At 38.6% G+C, this 18,823-nt stretch overlaps 2 protein-coding genes across 3 annotated transcripts; one reads left to right on the top strand and one right to left on the bottom strand.

Annotated features, from left to right (window-relative positions):
• The first annotated feature begins 1,938 nt into the window (after positions 1-1,938).
• On the top strand, positions 1,939-12,921 carry LOC113062377 (thyroid hormone receptor-associated protein 3-like). Of its 2 annotated transcripts, none has more exons than XR_003278526.1 (11): positions 1,939-2,192; positions 5,126-5,258; positions 6,104-6,856; positions 7,308-7,910; positions 8,007-8,182; positions 8,368-8,479; positions 8,601-8,676; positions 9,785-9,945; positions 10,875-11,160; positions 11,453-11,664; positions 11,771-11,909. XR_003278526.1 is itself a non-coding variant. In XM_026232194.1 (11 exons), exons 2-11 carry the CDS (start codon positions 5,143-5,145, stop codon positions 11,996-11,998), a joined length of 2,655 nt encoding a protein of 884 aa, XP_026087979.1. In that variant the 5' UTR covers positions 1,939-2,192; positions 5,126-5,142; the 3' UTR covers positions 11,999-12,921. The 2 variants fall into 2 exon arrangements, 1 of the variants encoding a protein (XP_026087979.1); XM_026232194.1 differs by having other exon boundaries at positions 11,453-11,596; positions 11,771-12,921.
• Positions 12,323-18,775, bottom strand: LOC113062381 (protein eva-1 homolog B-like). Its single transcript, XM_026232197.1, has 3 exons — positions 18,545-18,775; positions 14,968-15,097; positions 12,323-14,261 (listed from the first exon to the last, which is right to left on the bottom strand). Exons 2-3 carry the CDS (start codon positions 15,032-15,034, stop codon positions 13,831-13,833), a joined length of 498 nt encoding a protein of 165 aa, XP_026087982.1. The 5' UTR covers positions 15,035-15,097; positions 18,545-18,775; the 3' UTR covers positions 12,323-13,830.
• Between the last annotated feature and the right edge of the window lie 48 nt (positions 18,776-18,823).

The raw sequence follows: 18,823 nt of genomic DNA, 5'->3' as shown, positions 1-18,823 counted from the left end.
CATATGTTATTTCCAGAAAGGAGAGATATATAAAGTCTCCATTGCAGCTCCTCCTTGGGGTTTTAGAATGGACTTTTTACAACTTTGAAAAAACATTAATCAAATCTTGTATGTTTTAATCGAGATTATTTGTTTCCAGTTTACTGTGTGTCATTAGGAATTCATTCAATTAATTTTTTTGGCCATTGCTAGCTGAAAGCTAGCAGTATACTACAAAATGTAGTGAACATTGAAAGCTATTAAATGAAGTGAGTTTTTAGTAATGACTAGGGGTGGAGTAGATCTAATCTGAAGTGACAGTCTGAAGTTGTTTTCACACAGCTAGATCTGTGCTGTGCATAAACTGAAAGTGTTGTTATTTGTTAAATGCTGAATTTATTTTACTTACAGCAGGCTTGCCTTTTTCCTGCTTTTCTCATATTTCTCCTGTGCATGTTTCAGAATAGTTTTGAGAGGGATTTAATGTGATCATTTTTGAGGTGCAACTTTGTGCACACTTATGGCATCACTAAAACTGTAAAGGCTTAGAAATTGACACATTTAACACCCTTTTGTACTCAAACCTACAATGGCAAACATGCCTCTTTCATCAATATCAAGACCAAATGCATGGCAAAAATAAAATAAAAAACGGAAAAGAAAACATGCCTTTAAAAGATATTATATAAAGATACTGAAACAGCACATCCTTGATTTTTTAATTGAAAAATAATTTCTACCGAACATTTGTTAATCTATTAAAAAATAGCATGGCATGAGCTCATATTGAATTTGGTTGTGATGCAAAAGCTACTTTTCTTTCTGTCTATACTAGCTCAGTGTTTTGCATGTGTTTATGTATGAGTATCCAGGCAGATGAGATGCAAAATAACTTTTCATCTATTTTAATCTTCATCAGCAATAAAGACTTAACTGGACATGAATTAGGCTAACACTACACTGTCTCAATGTTAACATTAAACGGCCCACCCCCCTGCCTCCACCACCACCTCCAGATCGGTTTGGGAATGCAAACAGTTTGCCAATGTGACAGACAGGATTGCAAGAGTCATGCTGTGCTTTCATTCAGTTTGGATTGTGCCATTTAGAATATGATACATACTGATAATATTAGAGAGATGTGTTTGTGTGTGTGTGTGTGTGTGTGTGTGTGTGTGTGTGTGTGTTTGTGTGTGTTTGTGTGTGTGTGTGTGTGTGTGTGTGTAAAATAATTACTTATTTCAAAGATATGATTGATGATTTAGTTCTGATGTACAGATTGCAGATCTGCACCAGAATCTTTTTCTGGCCCTGTTGTTTTCTTTTTTGCATTAACAGCTGCCAGCACTCTTAATACCAGCCAGTTTATCTCTGTCTTTTAATAAGATAATTTTTATTAGAAATCCTTGTCAGTGGCTTATAATGTAACACCATGTGCACTGAGACTATACAAAAAAAGCAAATAGGTCCAGACAAGCACCTGTAACAGTAGTATTTTTGCAGACATATCCGAGAGAGACTGGTTTATGCAGACTGTGTAGTGTTGCATCTCTGTGTGTAATAGTGCCTGGTGTTAGACAGATTTCTCTGTGATTACAGCTGTCACTCTGAGACGCTTTCAACAGGTGTCTGAAATGGAGGCGCTGCATCTGTTTTACCATGTGTAGATGCTGCAGCAGAACTTAGAAATAAAAATGGCCACATATTGTATTAATATCCAGCACATTGTTGAAAATTAATGAAAGGGGAAGAGAAAAGATTGTGTTTATATTCAAATGTAAGTAATTCTAAAGGGACTGAGGAATGGGTTTAGAGTATATAAGGCAGTTTCCAAGTTGAAAATAAACATTAATAGTTTTGGTTCCTTAACATTCAAGAGAACAAGAAAACAGCAAGAAGAAGAATAGTAGTAGGGGGTGTGTTTAACGCTCTGCGTGCGCGCGCATGTGTTGATCAGGAAGGAAGCTCTGGGTCTGAACTACTTCGAAAACATATTGCGTTTCCTGAGGCCCCCAAATGGCCACTTCTCGGTTTCATTACTCCGAAACCTTACATAACTGAACTCACACAGGTTATATGTGCGAAATAGATCAGTATAATTAAAATCAGACGTATATCGATCATCGTTTGGCGTATAATACACGCTATTCCTCCGTCGCGTGTGCGCAGCGCCTAATTGAGCGCGTGCTAATCACATCTGACTAGCTTCTCCGGTGAGTCTATTTATTTTTAATACATTTGAACACTCTAATGTTGTTTTCTGTTGGTCTTTCCCCTTAAAATGTTCTTTCGTGTTATTTTGTTGTCATTGTGTCCGCTTCTGTGCGTTACAAGTCGTTTCAAATGAGCTAACGAGGCTAGTGCTAGCATAGTGGCTAACAGCAGCAATTTATTTGGATTTACGATAACATTGTGTATTTTGGTAGCATAATAATTAATTTTTCATTTTTATTTTGTAAATAACGATATAATTGCTCAGCCAGATTTGTATGTCTTATTCTGACCTCATTAAGGTGGATAAATATTATTTATAATATCGTTAGTTATAACCATAAAACAATCCTCAATGCGAATGACTAACGTTAGATCAAATCGAAGTAACAGTTGTGATGGGACTATTGTACTGAACTCGTTTTTTATTTCCACCCTTACCATGAAAGAAGTGAAAACGAACGTGTTTTCGAATGTGTCATAAAATGGCTGTTTCTTGGCTTTTGCATTGAGAGTTTACCTTCTCAAGAATATTGTCTCAGTCTAGTGAGCTGGACAGCAAAACAATACCTAGACGGTATTTTGTGTGTCTCAAACCCTAGTAAATTGGCTATTGAACTTCTCATCTAAAATGCCGTCCACATAGACGGCTCACTAGGTTTTGAGACACCGTCACTGAGTGTCCTCTGTACTGATGATTTGATCAATGCACATTACCCCCCTAGTATTTCCTGAATAGATTAGAAACCAGTTGAACCGGTTGGGTCGGACTGTTTCTTACCCCAAAAGACTGGGTGAAAATTGCTTTGCAGTTGTTCCTGTTCCTTATTTGACTGCCAAGTGCATAGACATTATGTATACAAGTCTTTCATGCTGCATGGCACACCCTGATCTCTATCCCACACTGAAATACTTCATATCAATTAACATGGGCATCTAATGTTACTAGATAAATGCAACGCACTGGAAAAGAAGGACCTGGAGTTGTTAAAATCTCAATAGTTAACCAGCCAGTGTAAGCAATTCCGAATCTGAGCTATATATTCTTCAGAAATGAAAACAAGAGTCTATTGTATATATTACAAATAAAGTGTTTGAATGCGTCATTTGGTTATTGCAAAGGACTTCTGCAAAATATGCACAAAATTATAAGGAAGTGTGATGGTTTTGCATGTTTATGAATCTGAAACTATTGGGTCAGTTTTTTTGTGTTGTCATGTGTTGCATTATTTCAGAGTTGTTTTCTGTTAATGTTTGATTTATCTGGTCAACACTGTACACCGAATTCATCCATAGTGGGTCAAGGTAAAAACCTTGTTTATCAGGTAGGAAACCAAGCACGTATGTTTTAAGAAAAAAATAATGTATTGGAGTTGCATCAGTTACAGTAAAGGAGGAGTTAGTTCAGGAGACCGTGATCAGTACTGCTGTAGTTTATTGGAGGGATAACAGTAATCTATAAATAGTCGCTACTATGTTGTAAAAACATTTAAAAAGTAGATTATGCCCAAATCAAACATGTGAACAAAACAAAATGCAACCATTTAGAGCAATTTACTTATTACTATAATGTCATTAAAGTCTTATTTTTCTTTAAATATAAAGGACAGGACAGATTCTCATATTATATATTCATATTATATAAAAAGATTTTATAAAAGATTTAATTAAGTATGACCTCTTTTATTTTTTTGAAGAAATGTTTTACACCACTGCAAATTCACGTTGAGGCTGCTTATTTTTGACCAGGAACAGTTTCACAAGGAAGGGGGGGAAATCAGCAAAAAAACAAAAATAAGTTGTAGCAAAACGGCAATTAAAAGTTTGTTGGTTCTTCATTAGGGTTGGGTATTAATTCAGATGTCTCGATTCGATTTAGATTCATAATTCTCGATTCGATTCTCAATTATATTTTTTTATGTAATTATTTTTTTTAAATATAATTTCAGTGAATATAGTTTTTATACAAATTCTATTGAAATTTCAAAAAAATGAACAGTAAACAGCAGTTTACAGAAATTAAGGCCTGTACTTTAAGTCTTTTATTTTTTGTATAGTGTCCTTTTTTAAACAACAATAGGGCCATATAAAATTTTCTTTTTAATTTCTGGTAATCAGAGGAAGGCATAAAACAATTCCGTTTATTCTGATCAAATGAAAAGTCCTTTTTTTTAGGTTTGCTGTTAAAAAGAAAACAAATGTGATTATTCTTTAAAAAAAAAAAAAATCATTAATATTTATTTGTAGTAGTAGCAATATTACATTGAGTCTTAAGACTGCTAAATGGTAACATTTTTTGACAGTTTCTTCACATTTAAATAAACTTATTTCGCCAATTTGCCATGAGGAACTTGCAGCTGCTGTGTATGTGGTATGATGGTAGTTTTGTCAAATGAACAATAAAATGCTACTGAAGTGACTCTCAGAGTAGCTGGGGATGAAATTAGTGTATTCATATCATCATAGGGAGATGACAGGCTTCTGTGAGCATCCTCTGCACTTGTGTAAACAAAACAGCACTTTGCACCATCCGCCATTTATTACAATTCTTCATATCAGTTATTGGTCATGTAAAGAGGTATTTCACCCCAAAATTCATATTTTGTCATCATTTACTCACCCTCATGTTGTTCTAAACCTGTGAGAATTTCTTTGTTCTACAGAAGACAGAAATTCATGCAGGTTAGGAACAGCATAAGGGTGAGTATATTATGACAAAATATTCATTTTTGTGTGAACCGTACATTTAAACATAAAAATAAATATTGTTGAATATGTTTTGCAAATGACAAACAGGCAAATTACGTGTTTTTTTTAGCAAGACTTTTTTTTTTCATAAAGGTTTAATTTTTATTTTAAGGGGCCTTTTCTCCACATTTCTGTATTCCTGTATAAGAGTGACAGCCTTGTGTTCATGCAATTTTTCTCTTTTCAGATCCTGTGAATATAAAGATGTCCAAGCCCCCGAATTCTGCTTCCCGGTCCCGGTCCAGGTCTAGATCACGGTCCTACACACGGTCTCACTCGAGGAGTCATTCCCGTTCGAGGTCCAGAAAGCGTCGCTACAGGTAGACAGATAGAACAGATTCCAGCCTCTTCCTTTGCAACAAAGTGTTAGTTAAAATAGCATTTTAAAACAGGAAATCTGGTTATTTTAAACTGCTATAATGTTATAGTGCAGTTTAGAAACAGCTGCCTCTGAGTGCTTTGTTCTACCCTTGACTCAAAGTCAATGAATATTAGAATAGCACTAATATAAGATAACATCGTTTCCTGATGGTTGCTCCTCCTCGAAGTCTTTCTCCTCTTTTCTAACAATCCACCCCTTTTTTTTTCGTCTCCTGTGTGCGCTAGGCTAGAAACGGTTTTCTTTTCTTAGTTTTGACTACCTCTTTCCACTGCATGTGGCTTAGCATGTCGTTATGATTCTCAGTAAAATATATTCTTAATCAGTTTTCAAATGAAAAAGCACAAACGGTAAGACATTTCATGCTAGCAAATGTTTGGTTTAGTCTGGTAAATTTGGACCATGGAGCTTGTAGTTAAGCTCTAAATACATCTAACTTTATGCATCGCCAGGTTTAGGTAATGAATTCAAGTTGGATTTTCTTTTTAATGTGAAATCTCTATATTTGTAGTTTCAGAAGTTTGTGATTAAGACATAATTTTAGGCGGTGTAATATTTTAGTCAGTGGTAAAAGGGTTGTAAGAATCGCATCCGTTGCATAATTTACAGGAAATGATTTAACACTTTGTCAAGGGAAGGACTTGCTCATTTGCGATTTGTGTGATTATTGATTCTGTAGCGCCAGCAAGTGGTCATGAATCATAACTGCAATCTTCCTCTCTTTTTCTCTCTCTTATCTTCCTGTATTCCTCTCTCTGTACTTTGAATTTCCATCTCATCCTTTAGCTCTAGATCAAGATCCCGATCGCACAGCAGGGAGAGGAACTACCCTTCCAGAGATTACCAAAACAATCGTGGGTATAACCGGGGTTTCCGTGGCTACCGGAGACCCTTTCAGTACCGGGCCAGAGGGCGTGGCTATTACCCACGAGGTAACTATTATAGAGGTGGCAACAACTATGGTTACCGTTCCAACAACTGGCACGGCAATAGAGACCAGCAGCAGCCATACGACCACTCACACAGCCCTAGGAGGGGGCGCTCACGTTCCCACACGCCACGGAAACGATCAGCAAGCCGAAGCCGCTCACGCCATTCCGATAGATCATCCTCTGTGCGTTCCAGGCGCTCCAGCTCTTCCTCCCGCTCCTCGTCCCCACATCGACGCAACTCTAGCGCTGGACGACCCCATTCTAAAGATCACAAAGAGAGGGGTTCACCAGGGGAGAGCAAGAGAGCCAGCAAAGAGTCATCCAAGCATACAGGAAGCCCCCCAGAGGAATCCAGTAGCAAGTGGGAAAGCCTAGCTGAATACGAGACCAGCCCCAAACGCAATGCCCCATCTGCTGGTGGTCAGACAGAGGTCAAAGTGTCCATTTCTGGAGGTTCCGGCAATGGTGGACCAATGTGGCGAAGCATCGGCCCTGCCAGTAAAAGTTCACTGACAAAGACGTCAACCTCTCCTGGCTTCGGGTTCTTCACAAAGGAAGAGGTGAAGACCGAAGACAAATCGGCCTCCATCTCTACCGCTTTCAAAAAGTATGTTTTTTTGCGTTCGATTTTTATGTTTTCCCTCTTTCTTTTGTCCTCCAGGCAGTTTTTAATCAATCATCATTCTCTCAAATGTGTTTAGTCCTTGTACAGCGACAAAGATCCTTGGAAGAATAGAGCTTATAATGGAAACCAATTTCAAACTCAAATGTCACAAATGGGCGTTTACCTGTGCTATGAGGTTGTTTGCAATCCCATAATTTAGGAGATAAAGTTATAATGATGTAAGTATGGAATAAAAACCCATCCTGGTCAGTCGTGTCTGCATTGCTGAAAAGTTGAGCCATAAGTTTGCGCATGTCTTAACTGTTGTTTGTTGTAAGTAACCTTTCTTATCTTGCTGTTAAAGGTTATGCTGGTTGGAAAATGTAAATGTTTTTTAATACAATCTGCTCCTTGTTGTGAGAAATTATGATTAACTTGTGATCGTTCACCTCAGGTTTTTGGCAGAAAAGAAAAAGCCCTTATCAGACAGGGATAATAGCAGGGGCGAGACTTTAAGCTTGGGAGACGCTGACAGTGAGAAGAGTGGCAGTAAGTTGAGAATGGTTTTCGACGCATCTGAATCCGGCTATGATGGCTCAAAGACGGACAAAGGACTTCCGTTTCTGGATGCCAAGGAAGAGGAGTATCGCCAGGAAATGAAAGACAGGAAGACTGAAGAGGAATCCAAGTATAAGGACAAAACCATTGTCACAATGCGGGACTTGACCGAAGAGCGCTTCGGGAAATGGGATGACTCCATCTATCTGTCCAACAAAGATTCGTCAAGAAGGGATGAAGATGTTGAGGAGGAACTGGACGAGGAACTTTATCGCAGTCGCAAGCATGCTTCTAGAAAAGAAGAGAAGGCCTCCAAGAAGAAAGAAAAGAAAAAAAGCAGGATCAGCCCATCTTCTCCATCACCATCGAGAGTATCGGAGAATAGAGGCAGGCCACTGTTTCCAGCTGGAAGAGAGGCCTCTCCTCCAGCTAAATCCTCAGCGAAGAAAGACCCCAAGTTTAATTTTAGTATAAAGGCATTCACTGATGATGGAGAAAGGTATGTATTTGAATTTACATGTAAAGATGTCTTCAGTTTATTTATTTTATTATCATTCTTTTAATGTCATTTGTGACTCTCTCTGCTTTCCCTCAGCTCATCAGGTGCATTAGCTAAAGAAAGACGTTTGTCACAGGATCTTGTGCCCCCTGGTAAAAAAGATCATGAGGAGTTTCGCTCGATTTTCCAGCATGTTCAGTCGGCTCAGCTTCGCAGGAGCCCATCAGAGCTATTTGCTCAACATATAGTCACCATAGTACATCATATTAAAGGTAATTCCAGACTAAACCGGTTGTGCAATGCTTCATTTTAATTGTTCACTATGTGCTTCAAGATGCAGACCTAGGACCTTTTTTTGGGGGGGGGGGGTGAACTTCAAATAATTTGGCTTCATATTTGAACATTTAATAATGGGGGCATGCAAGAAATTACCTGTTTTTCTGTCTTCTGAATGCAGCTCAACATTTCCAGTCATCTGGATTGACTCTGAATGAGCGATTTGGATTATACCAACGAAAAGCTGCAGAGAAGGAAATGATGAAGCCGAAGAAGAGTCCTGAGATCCACAGGTAGGTGTATTTGTGTTCTGGTCTGCATTCCACTCATGTATCTCCAAATGCTTTTGTGGATCATTATGGATAAGATACCTTGTTCCTCTCTTACTCTATTTTTTTGCATGCTGTTCCACAGGCGAATCGATGTGTCTCCCAGTGCTTTTAAGAAGCACTCTCACCTGTTTGAGGATTTCGAAGAAAGCGGCTACAAGGTGACAGAGAGAGTTTTCAAATCTGAAATTCCTGCCCAAATGTGTACCAGCTGAAACAGCAGAAATGTGCTATGAGATGTATAATGCTAATGCACAAGAACCCCAAACTCAGTCTTGTATTACTGAGCATTACGCTCTCATTCTCCAGCGTTTGTCATATGATTAATCGTGGGTACATACTTGACCATACAAAATGGCTAATCAAAAGGAAGTGACAATTGATCCTGTGTCCAAGCCTTTCACTGGACCACTAACCAATGCAATAGTAAGTATATCTCCTCGCAAATGTGTTTATAAAACCAAAAAAAGTGAGGCTCAGTACTAATCAGTATTGGGAAAGCATGGAGCATGCTGCTTTCTCATAAGAATTGTGAGTTTTTTGTTTCGGTTCAGGTTTTTTTGTCAGAGTCTCACTTTTTAATAGCCGTCTGTCACATTTTCAGTGGGTGAACACATTCGTACTTAAAATTGCACACATTTCATTGGTTTCATGAAAACTTGGCCAACATCAGCCAACACTGTAAAGTCATAGAGGTTGACAAAAAAAAAAAGAGGATTGAATTGAAGTCATTGCTAAAGATTGCCAACAATTAGTTTTTCTGCTGGTATTTAACTTTCATTACCATAAGCATCTGCCACTTCAGTGTGTGCTATTTTCTTCTTGTGTCTAGTTTAACCCTAAATTAATAATAAATTCATATTTAAATCATATTAAAGGGTTAGTTCACACAAAAGTGAAACTCATTTTCAAGTTTGTGTAACTTTAAGAATCTCTCATGTTGCTTTTGTGCAAAGAAAATGAATGAGGATAACTGCTGTCGAGCTACAGAAAACAATAGAAAGAAGTCCAAAAAATAGTCAGACTTAACTTTCATTGATTGGAAAACAGATTATTGAGGGGAAATTCTGCTAGACCTCATCTTTTATGAAAAATAAGAAAGTCATACAGGTTTGTAAACACATGAGGCAGATGATGAGTCAAAATTCTTGTTTGGATGAACTATCCTTTTAAGATTGAAATTTAGTTGAAATCACTTATTTTTAGTTGTTTACATTAATAATTCAAGAAAATGTGTTAATTCTTTTGGACATTATTGTGTCTCTACAGGATCATGGTAAAAGGCATGAAGGCGATTCATTGGACCTCCGGTTGGATATTGAGCGCCGTAAAAAGAACCCTAAACGAGAGGGGGGCAAGAGTTCAGCTGGCTCACGCACACCCAGCCATGAACTCTCCCCTGACAGATCCTCCAAACACAAGAAATCAAAGTATGTTCGTCAGTAATGTTTGAAGGGTGCTCAAAAATAAAGTCTGGGTCAAGTTGTTTTAATCTTGTGCTCATTTTCTAGATTATAATAATTTGATGATTGAATGTTGATTTAACTTAACAGTTTTCATTTACAGTCTAAAACGTTTATTCATAAAACACTTTATGTAGTTCGTGTCTGGGAGGAAGCTCTGTATAATCCTTTTTTTAAAACATTGTTTTAAATGTTGCATACCTCAAATTCCTGTAATTCTATGATTAAAATGTTGTAATTCTGATTCAGCCAAATGTACAGACTCAGTTTAAATTTTGTAGATAATTTGTCATATGTGGTAGGGGTGCTCCGATCACGATCGGCCGATCGTTAATGCGCATCTCATCAGTAAAGCCGGTTTTCTAATCAGTGGTTAATTCCATCAGGTGCGTGATTTCACAATGAGTAGCTGTTACTACACAGAGCCGTTGTTAACTGAGAAGATGCGCCAAAAAACGCTGAAAATGAAGTGGATTTGCGCATCTTCTCTATTAACAACGGCTCTGTGTAGTAACAGCTACTCTATGTGAAATCACGCACCTGATGGAATTAACCGCTGATTAGAGAACCTGCTTTACTGACGAGATGCGCATTAATGATCGGCCGATCGTGATCGGAGCACCCCTAATATGTGGTCTATTTATTTTTTACAACTTTGTACAAATGTAGGTAGTTTTTTCTTAATATGAAGCTGACTGTTCAAATTCAAACAGGTCACAGTGTCACATCAGTTTTTCCTTCTGTTTAACTTAATAGTGCAAAGATTGTGTTACATTGTGGGTTAATTCTCATACAGCTCCCACAGATGGCAAAGTGGCTCTGATGTAGAATTTAAGTCCAGCCTAAAACCTTGACCTAACTTTAACCTTTTTTAACTCTTCTCCCTTTTTCTAAAGGAAAAGCAAAAAGAAGCGAGACCGCTCTCCCTCCTCCTCCTCATCTTCCTCCTCCTCTCCCTCCCCTCATGTGTACAGAGTGAAGGAGTACCATCCAGAGGAGCACATGGAGGGAGGAGGGAGTTTTAACAAGGCCCGTCTGGGGTCAAGGGACTACCCAGGGCCCATGGATCGCGGCCCCCGGGACTATGAGGGCCACATGGACCGGGGTTATGAGAGGGGCAGAGGAGGGTACGACCGAGGAGGATATGACAGAGGTCATGGGGGATACGATCGGGGATTTGTTGTAAGTATCCTATAATTCTCTGTGACATTGACCTATTGATCATTGATGAGATACAGATGGAATTTGTTTCTTGATGTATTTATCATGGATTAATGTCAAACTTCAAAGAAACCTCGGTATGCTGCTTATTAGGGTTTGGTTTTCTCACAAATTCTGTGTCAATGGTTTAAGTTTTAAATTATTTAATTTAATTATTTAATAAATTATAGCAAGGAAACGTATATATATATTTTTTTATGTTTCTCCCCTATTATTAATTTATATGCTTTTTCCTTGTATTTGTTCTTTGCAGCCGAGAATGAGAGGAAGAGGATGGAACCGGGGAAATTACCCAGGCAACAACACCAATAACCCTCCCAATATGGGTGGCCCCTCACGGCCCCCAGAGGAGGAGAGGGACCCCGAATACACCCCCAAGAGTCGGAAATACTTCCAGGTGTGCCAAAAATGATCTTAGAAACGCACGTGCCCCCGTAAATGACACATTCAAAACAAAAACTGGTGGTTGGTTGATTCGTATGTCACTTTAAATGAGCAATTTTGGGACAATATAAGCTGCATAGTGGCCACTAGGAGAGTTTAAATATACGTCTCTCTCATTCAACTGCAGCATGATGACCGGGACAAGGAAGGGGAAATGAAGTGGGTGGATACTCGGGGGCGCGGCAGAGGGAATTACCCACGCGGCAGGGGCACCTTCATGATTCGCAAGAGCAGCGGCAGCCCCAAGTGGACCCACGACATGTTCCAGGGCAATGCTGAAGAGGGAGACATGGGAGATGGAGGCGCAGACAAAGACGACGACAAGTCTGGGGAAAACACTGCATCCAAGCCATAGACTGATCCGCATCATTTGTGTCCGTTCTTCTGTCTCTAGCTCATAGAGAGCCCTTGTGAGCAAAGCATCCTTGTGTGTTCAGATGTTGGACAGAAAAGCCCCAAACGGTAGAGCCATGTCATTTATAGAAACATACATTTTATTCAATCATTTTTTTTCATGTTTGTTTTCGGGGTTTGTTGGAGGTGTTTGAAAATATAAATTCAGCCATTCACCAAATTAATTCATTTTCATTTAAAAAGTGCAATAAATCTGTGCACTTGTGCCTTAGATTTAACTGTAGTTTTATGATTCCTTTTTTCCCTCTTTTTTTTTTTTTTTTTGCATGTAAGTTTAATGTATACATGCTGAAATCTTTTATATTTCTTCCCTTTTGGTGTATGGTTCAGTCTCATTGGAGCATATCCCTTGTGGACCAATGCACTGTGTCCTGGGCCGATATTCTCCAGAAAATTGTTAAAATTGTACAGATTCATTCTTCCTAACCCATTGATTCTCATCCAATTTAATTCATATTCTTACCTTAAATTATGCCACTAATGACAAAAAAAAAAGTCCAGTTTGTGAAGCATAAAACTTTTTTTTTTTTAATTTTGAGCAACAAAAAAAGCTCATTATTGATCAGATTTTAAACGGTAGATAATAATAGAACATGCAAGATGAAGCTTTTAATGATGCATTTATTGCATTATTGTGTTTATCAAACAAATAGTAAAATAGTTCATGCTGCATGTTTAGATTTTTCTTCCACTGATCTCTGTACGCTGGGCTGTAAGGATGTAACTGGGGGACTCGGCTGTGCTCTTTTCTGCTTTGTGACGTTATTGTAATGCTGTGACATAACGTTCTGTTAACATTTATAATCTGTTAACTGTGCTTTCAGTCTCCATGGTGAATTTGAAATAAAACCCGTCTTCATTTTGTTTTGAATTGCTTTGGCCTTGTCATTGGAACAGCTGCTCTCAACAGCTGCAGCCTTTTAGTGATTTTTATGAAGAGGTATACAGGTTTAACAATGTGATGTGAGCTGTTTAAGGATTCAATTTACAATGTGTTTACATTTAAATGTATTCATTTAGCTGATGCTTTTATCCAAACTGACTTAGAATTGCTATGTCAGAGGTCGCATGCCTCTGGAGCAACTAGGGGTTAAGTGTCTTGCTCAGGGACACATCGGTGTCTCACAGTGGATTCGAACCTGGGTCTCTCACACCAAAGGCATGTGTCTTATCCATTGCGCCAACGTCAATTCTGAAGACCATGAACAGCTTATTAAAAGCAATTTTACTGTGAGTTTGGTGTGGACCCTAATATGTGAGCAGGCATTAATGGAAGGCGAAGGCCCCCTCTTCCTTTGGAATGTATCTTCTCGACACAACTGTCACTTTTTCATTTATGATGCACTAAATTAGGTGAAAATCTTTGGTTTTATTTTCATGTAGAAAATACATTATATATAATATATACAAAAATTAAGTGCTAAAATGTATTTATAGATATAAAAATGCAACAACAAAAAAATTGAATCAAAACTTATTTAGAAGACAAGCAAGGGTATTGTGAAAACAACTTCAAAACAGATAATGCAGATAAAATTAAGCTTAAAAATAAAGGTTCTTTACTGGCATTAGTTGCTCAGTGAACAACCTTTAACATCCATGGAAACTTTCCATTGCACCACTTAAATGTTCTTAAAATCAGCCTTATTTTTAAAAGCGTCCTCAATTCTTACCAGTTTAAAGGTACGTTACACCCAAATCTATTGCACAGATAAATGTTCAGGTGCATTCCATAGCTACATGAACCCACTGCGTCCAGAAGACAAAACACTGCTAGAGATAGTGAACTCGTCCGAGTGTGCCTGTGCCGGTGACTAGTATATCCGGCTGTCCGTTCCTCCAGATCTCCCTGACGATCCGTTCTCTCTCCTCCAGTCTCCTGGCTCTCTCCAGCTCGTCCGCTGAAGCGAACACATTCACACTCTTAATGGTTCCGTTCAGCAGGGTCTGATCGCTCGTGGGACTCACTGCAACCACTGGGACTTGTAGGTCCTCGTCATCTCCTTCCTCACTTTGGTCCTCTTCCTTGTCTTCGTCCTCCCCGCTGGATTCTTTCAGTCGTCTCTTGTCGGGTGAGGAGGGTGTTTTTGTTTTTGTTTTTGAACGCGGTCGGCAGGCGATGCCCAGTATGAGGAGGACCAGGGCCAGCAGAAGACCTGAACTCACACCCAACACGAAGTACAGCGCGAAGCTCTCCATGTTCTCTGTGTTCAAAGGAAAGGAAAACTGTCAAGAGCATGACCAAGTCATATTTTATAACAATATTAATAAATATATATAACTTAACATCAATAAAATACAGTAAAAACTGTATTTATTAATTTAATACTGATGTTATTAATATTATTTTAATTTAAAATATATGTTTTCTGTTCTAATTATCCTTCACAAAACATTCTGTTTAGCTGATCTGGTGCTCTGAAAACATTAACACTGTCAATGTTGAAAACAGTGCAATTGAATATTTCCTTAAACCATTACATTTATTTGAAATAGAAATCTTTTGTAGCAGTACAGATGTTTTTACCGTCACATTTGATCAAGTGAATACACACGCACACACTTCATAATTTCTAGTAAATTGAAGTTGCGATTTCAAGTAAACTTCAAACATTACGTTTTCTAGACTGATTTGACACTAAAGAAAAATCTTAAACCCCCGAGAAAAGTATTTTAGGAACATTTAAGCCATTACTCATGAAGTCAGTTGTGTGAGGCCAAATCAAACTGAACACACTGAACACTAAGGAATGGGTTGTTATTTTGTTCTTGGGGTCAGAATTGCACAATGTTCTGGGCACACAAAACCAAACCAAATCTATATAAAGTGCTTAGCCATCTGCCTTCCACTGCTTGATTCCTTATACCCTGGGCAGTAATGAGTTGTTTGTGTTGAATGCTCTTATTCACCTGTTATATGAGCGTACGTAGCCATGCTGTTACTCAGCAGCCCCATGTCTTTGCGTATGGGGTTCATGTTGGCTTTATCGTGTTTTTCGCTTTCTTCTCTACTTTCTCACCTTGACCTTCAGCTTGACCCCTGTGTTAGAACAAAATGCATATAGTTCAGAGACATTATATTTATAGTATATTTTACGTTTATGCAACTTGCCCCTGACTTTAGGTAGACTATCATTCATGTTCGTTACACAAACAACGCAAAGATTAATACTTAATGTTAGGGCTTTTGAAAAACCAAAAAAAACCAACAGTGATGCTTGCTTTAGCATTGCAAGAACAGCTAAAACAACATGCCCTTCTATGCATAACTAGACACATAGGCTCTAACTTATTTATTTTGGACACTGAGGCTGAAATTGCGCTAACTGTGCCATTAAGCAGCATTATATCAGTCTCTTTCCACACAGGCCATTTGTAACTGCTGTTGTTATTGCATTGACTCAGATCTCCCTCTTTGCTCCCAGACCACTTCTCCGATTTTTCTCACAGGAACCGAGATACTGTGAAGACATTCACATGCTGCCCAGGGTCTGCGTGGGAATCTTCCCTGGGAAACTGGGAAGGATCCAGCCTGTGTCACTCTCTCTCCGAGATGGAAAAGAGGAGGGGGAGAATTAAAGCTGAACATCTGGATTCCCCAAGCTGGAGCCGGACGAGTCCTGGATGTTTCCTTGGCTGGAATCTCCTCCGGCCCAAGTGAGGAAACAATAAAAGCATGAGACTATAAATGCGGTGACTCCATGTGTGCGTCCACACCGTAAAAGACCATGCCGAGATGACGGAAGAGGTGCCATGTTTTGTCTTCCTGTTTGTTTCTTCTTGGGGCCTGTAATTACAGTAAACTTTAATCTACGCCATCAAGTCCCAAAGTCTCAGCCGCCCTGATCCCTATCTGCCATGCTCTTGGCAGAACGAGGGCACACGTTTAAGTGCACTGGAGTGAAGCACATTATGTTCTGTTGACTGTGGCTGTATTTATGCAACATTCATTGGTCAAAATGTCTACTAATTCCCTCACAGATGCCTGAAGTAATATTTTGCCGTTCAGAGGTTGCTGATCTCTCATAGCTCATTAACTTAATGATTTCAGTTATCATTTCAGATGTCAATAATAATAAATACACACAATTAAGATGATGTACATCTGTTCTCTTTGCATCAGAAATCCCATTAGACAAAAATATCAAAATATGTAAAATAAGTAAATACAGCTGGATAAAACAAGAACTTGTTTCCATTTTCATTTCAGGCTTCAATAAAAGGAAAGGAAAAAAAAAGGAAAAAAAAGGTCATTATTTTAAAGGGGGGAGGGGAGGTATTTTATAGACCCACTGTAAATTATTAGCATAAGAGTAAATTTAAGCAATAAAATACTTTTGGGAATTGAATGTTTAAATGCAAGCAGGTGTTCTTGTCTTGTGGCGTCTCAGTTTTGTGTTGTGCTCTGCAGTCCTGTGAAGCCCCTCCCGTGTGGTTTAGCAAACACAAACTACATTCTATCACACAAACAAATGGCAAACAGGAACTAGGATACCAGGACTATGAGATTACACCGGAAGCTTGTAAACATTGTCAAGTCCCGCTCCAAGTACCAATTAATGTGGGACGTACACCAAATGTTCCAAAAAAATATTGCTGTTAGTGACACAGCAGAGCAGACAGACCAAATGCTCTGTGTTCTGCCCCACAGCCGTGAGTCATCGGCAGTTCGACACAGGACAAAACATCTCAAACATACCATCAGGCACCTGTCAGAGCCTTTCCCAGAAGAGCAAACCTGCAGAAGGGCATGTAGCAGCAGAACCCGCTGAGCGCAGGCTATTCTTCATATTCTCCTATCATCTCTAAAATCCAAACTTTAAGAGCATCTTTTTTTCAAGAGGTATTATATAGTGACATTGTTTACAATATTATAATACATGTTTTAAGTGTTTTTGTTCATAGTATGTTCCAAGAGGTTTAAAGCTGCAGTAGGTAACTTTTGTAAAAATATAGTTTTACATATTTATTAAACCTGTCATTATGTCCTGACAGTAGAATATGAGACAGATAATCTGTGAATAAAATCAAGCTCCTCTGGCTCCTCCCAGTGCTCCTATTGCCATTTGCAGAAAGTCATCCGCTCCCGGTAAGAAATAACCAATCAGAGCTGCGGTCCGTAACTTTGTTTGTGTTCAAAATGTAGAAAAATGTATATAATAAGCGAGTACACCATGAATCCATTTTCCAAACCGTGTTTTTAGCTTGTCCTGAATCACTAGGGTGCACCTATAATAAGTGTTTATATTCGGACTATTTTAGATTGCTTCGGGGGTACCGCGGCGGAGTAACCCAGTAACGTTTGTGATTCTTCATAGACATAAACAGAGAGAAGTAGTTCCGGCTACGATGTTCTTCCGCAAGACGGAAGCAGTTCTGTTTATTAACCGCTAGAGCGTCAGAAGTTACCAACTGCAGCTTTAAGTATACAGTCATTTATAAAATGTAAGAATTTTGGTTTGCAAAGAGTTGCCACCTTTTTATAACATTGCATATGTTGTTGCTACACAGCCTTTGTGTCGTGGGTGGTTGCTAGGGTGTTGCAATGCAGTTTCTAAGATTTTGTGGGTATTTGCTATGGTGTTGCTATCCAGTTACTAATGATTACTACACAATTTCTAGGCTGAAGTGAATGATTAGGGTTAGTTAGGGTGTTGTTATACAGTTTCTAAGATATTGTGGGTCTTTGCTAGTGCATTGCAATGCAATGTAGCTGCTAGGGTGTTGTGGGTTGTTGACAGGGTCATGTGGGTGGTTGCTATGGCATTGCTATACAGTTGCTAATGAATAGCTATGCAATTTCTAGGCTGATGTGAGTGTTTTCTAGGTTGTTTTCATGCAGCTATACTGCAATGCACTAACAAACACCTGCAACATTGCTGAGTTGCTATGCAATTTCTAGGTTGATATGAGTGATTGCTAGGTTGTCTCTTCCCGGTGTTGTGAGTAGTTGCTAGGGCATTGCTATGCAGTTGCTAGGGTGCTATCAGTTGTTGCTAGGACAATTTCTGTTGTAGTTGCTAGTTTGTTTCTACAAAGTTGCTTTGTTTGCTTTGTGGGTGGTTGACAGGTCTTTAATATGTGGTTACTAGGGTCAGAAGAGTCCCTAGTAACTGTATAGGCAGAAGAGTCCAACCTTAATTCTGTGATATTCTGTTTTTCTTATGATTAACAGTATATGGTGATTTTTATATCGTTTATATGTTGATATTAACTTTTTTTATATGGTGTTTGATGTGACTAGAGTCACTCCTTCAATATAAATATGTGGGATTTATCAACTGATTATATGTTTGTTTTTTTTTGTAGACAAAAATCTTTAATTGGTTAAAAGTAACAGCAAGCTCTAAGGTAAACTAATCCAGTCATATTACACTTTTATCTGAAATCTGAACAATTTCACAAGCCAAATAGTTTTGATGTTTTATCCTTTTAATAAAAATGATGTTTTATCCTTTTAATAAAATTGAAGTATATAATTTCTTACCTTTTCTAACGAACCATCGTTTCAACCCAGATCGTCCTGGTGGAGGAAAGATGAGTCTCGTATCCAGAGGCGCAGTGACCTCATACACTGGCAGATGAAGTGAGGTGCTTGAGCTCCAAACACACACTCTTTCTTTCTTTCTCTTTCTCTCTCTGTCTGTCTACTCAAACGTGTCTGTGCCTGACATCAGGAGAAGCAGCAGAAGCAGACCTCTGTGCTCACACTTACACAGTGGCTCTCTCTCTGGGACCAGAGCATTGGAGAGCAGTTTGGGCAGAG

The sequence above is a fragment of the Carassius auratus genome, chromosome 44, assembly GCF_003368295.1.
Source record: "Carassius auratus strain Wakin chromosome 44, ASM336829v1, whole genome shotgun sequence".
Classification (NCBI taxonomy): domain Eukaryota; kingdom Metazoa; phylum Chordata; class Actinopteri; order Cypriniformes; family Cyprinidae; genus Carassius; species Carassius auratus.
This window is presented reverse-complemented; position numbering and strand designations above follow the sequence as displayed.

What these genes read in the sequence shown, in the direction of transcription:
- LOC113062377 (XM_026232194.1), top strand. Translation starts at nt 5,143, where the DNA reads ATGTCCAAGCCCCCGAATTCTGCTTCCCGGTCCCGGTCCAGGTCTAGA. An exon ending in TTCACTGATGATGGAGAAAG is followed by an intron (nt 7,911 to 8,006) that starts GTATGTATTTGA and finishes GCTTTCCCTCAG; the next exon opens with CTCATCAGGTGCATTAGCTA. An exon ending in TCGAAGAAAGCGGCTACAAG is followed by an intron (nt 8,677 to 9,784) that starts GTGACAGAGAGA and finishes GTGTCTCTACAG; the next exon opens with GATCATGGTAAAAGGCATGA.
- LOC113062381 (XM_026232197.1), bottom strand. Translation starts at nt 15,034, where the DNA reads ATGAACCCCATACGCAAAGACATGGGGCTGCTGAGTAACAGCATGGCT. An exon ending in TACGTACGCTCATATAACAG is followed by an intron (nt 14,262 to 14,967) that starts GTGAATAAGAGC and finishes CTTTGAACACAG; the next exon opens with AGAACATGGAGAGCTTCGCG.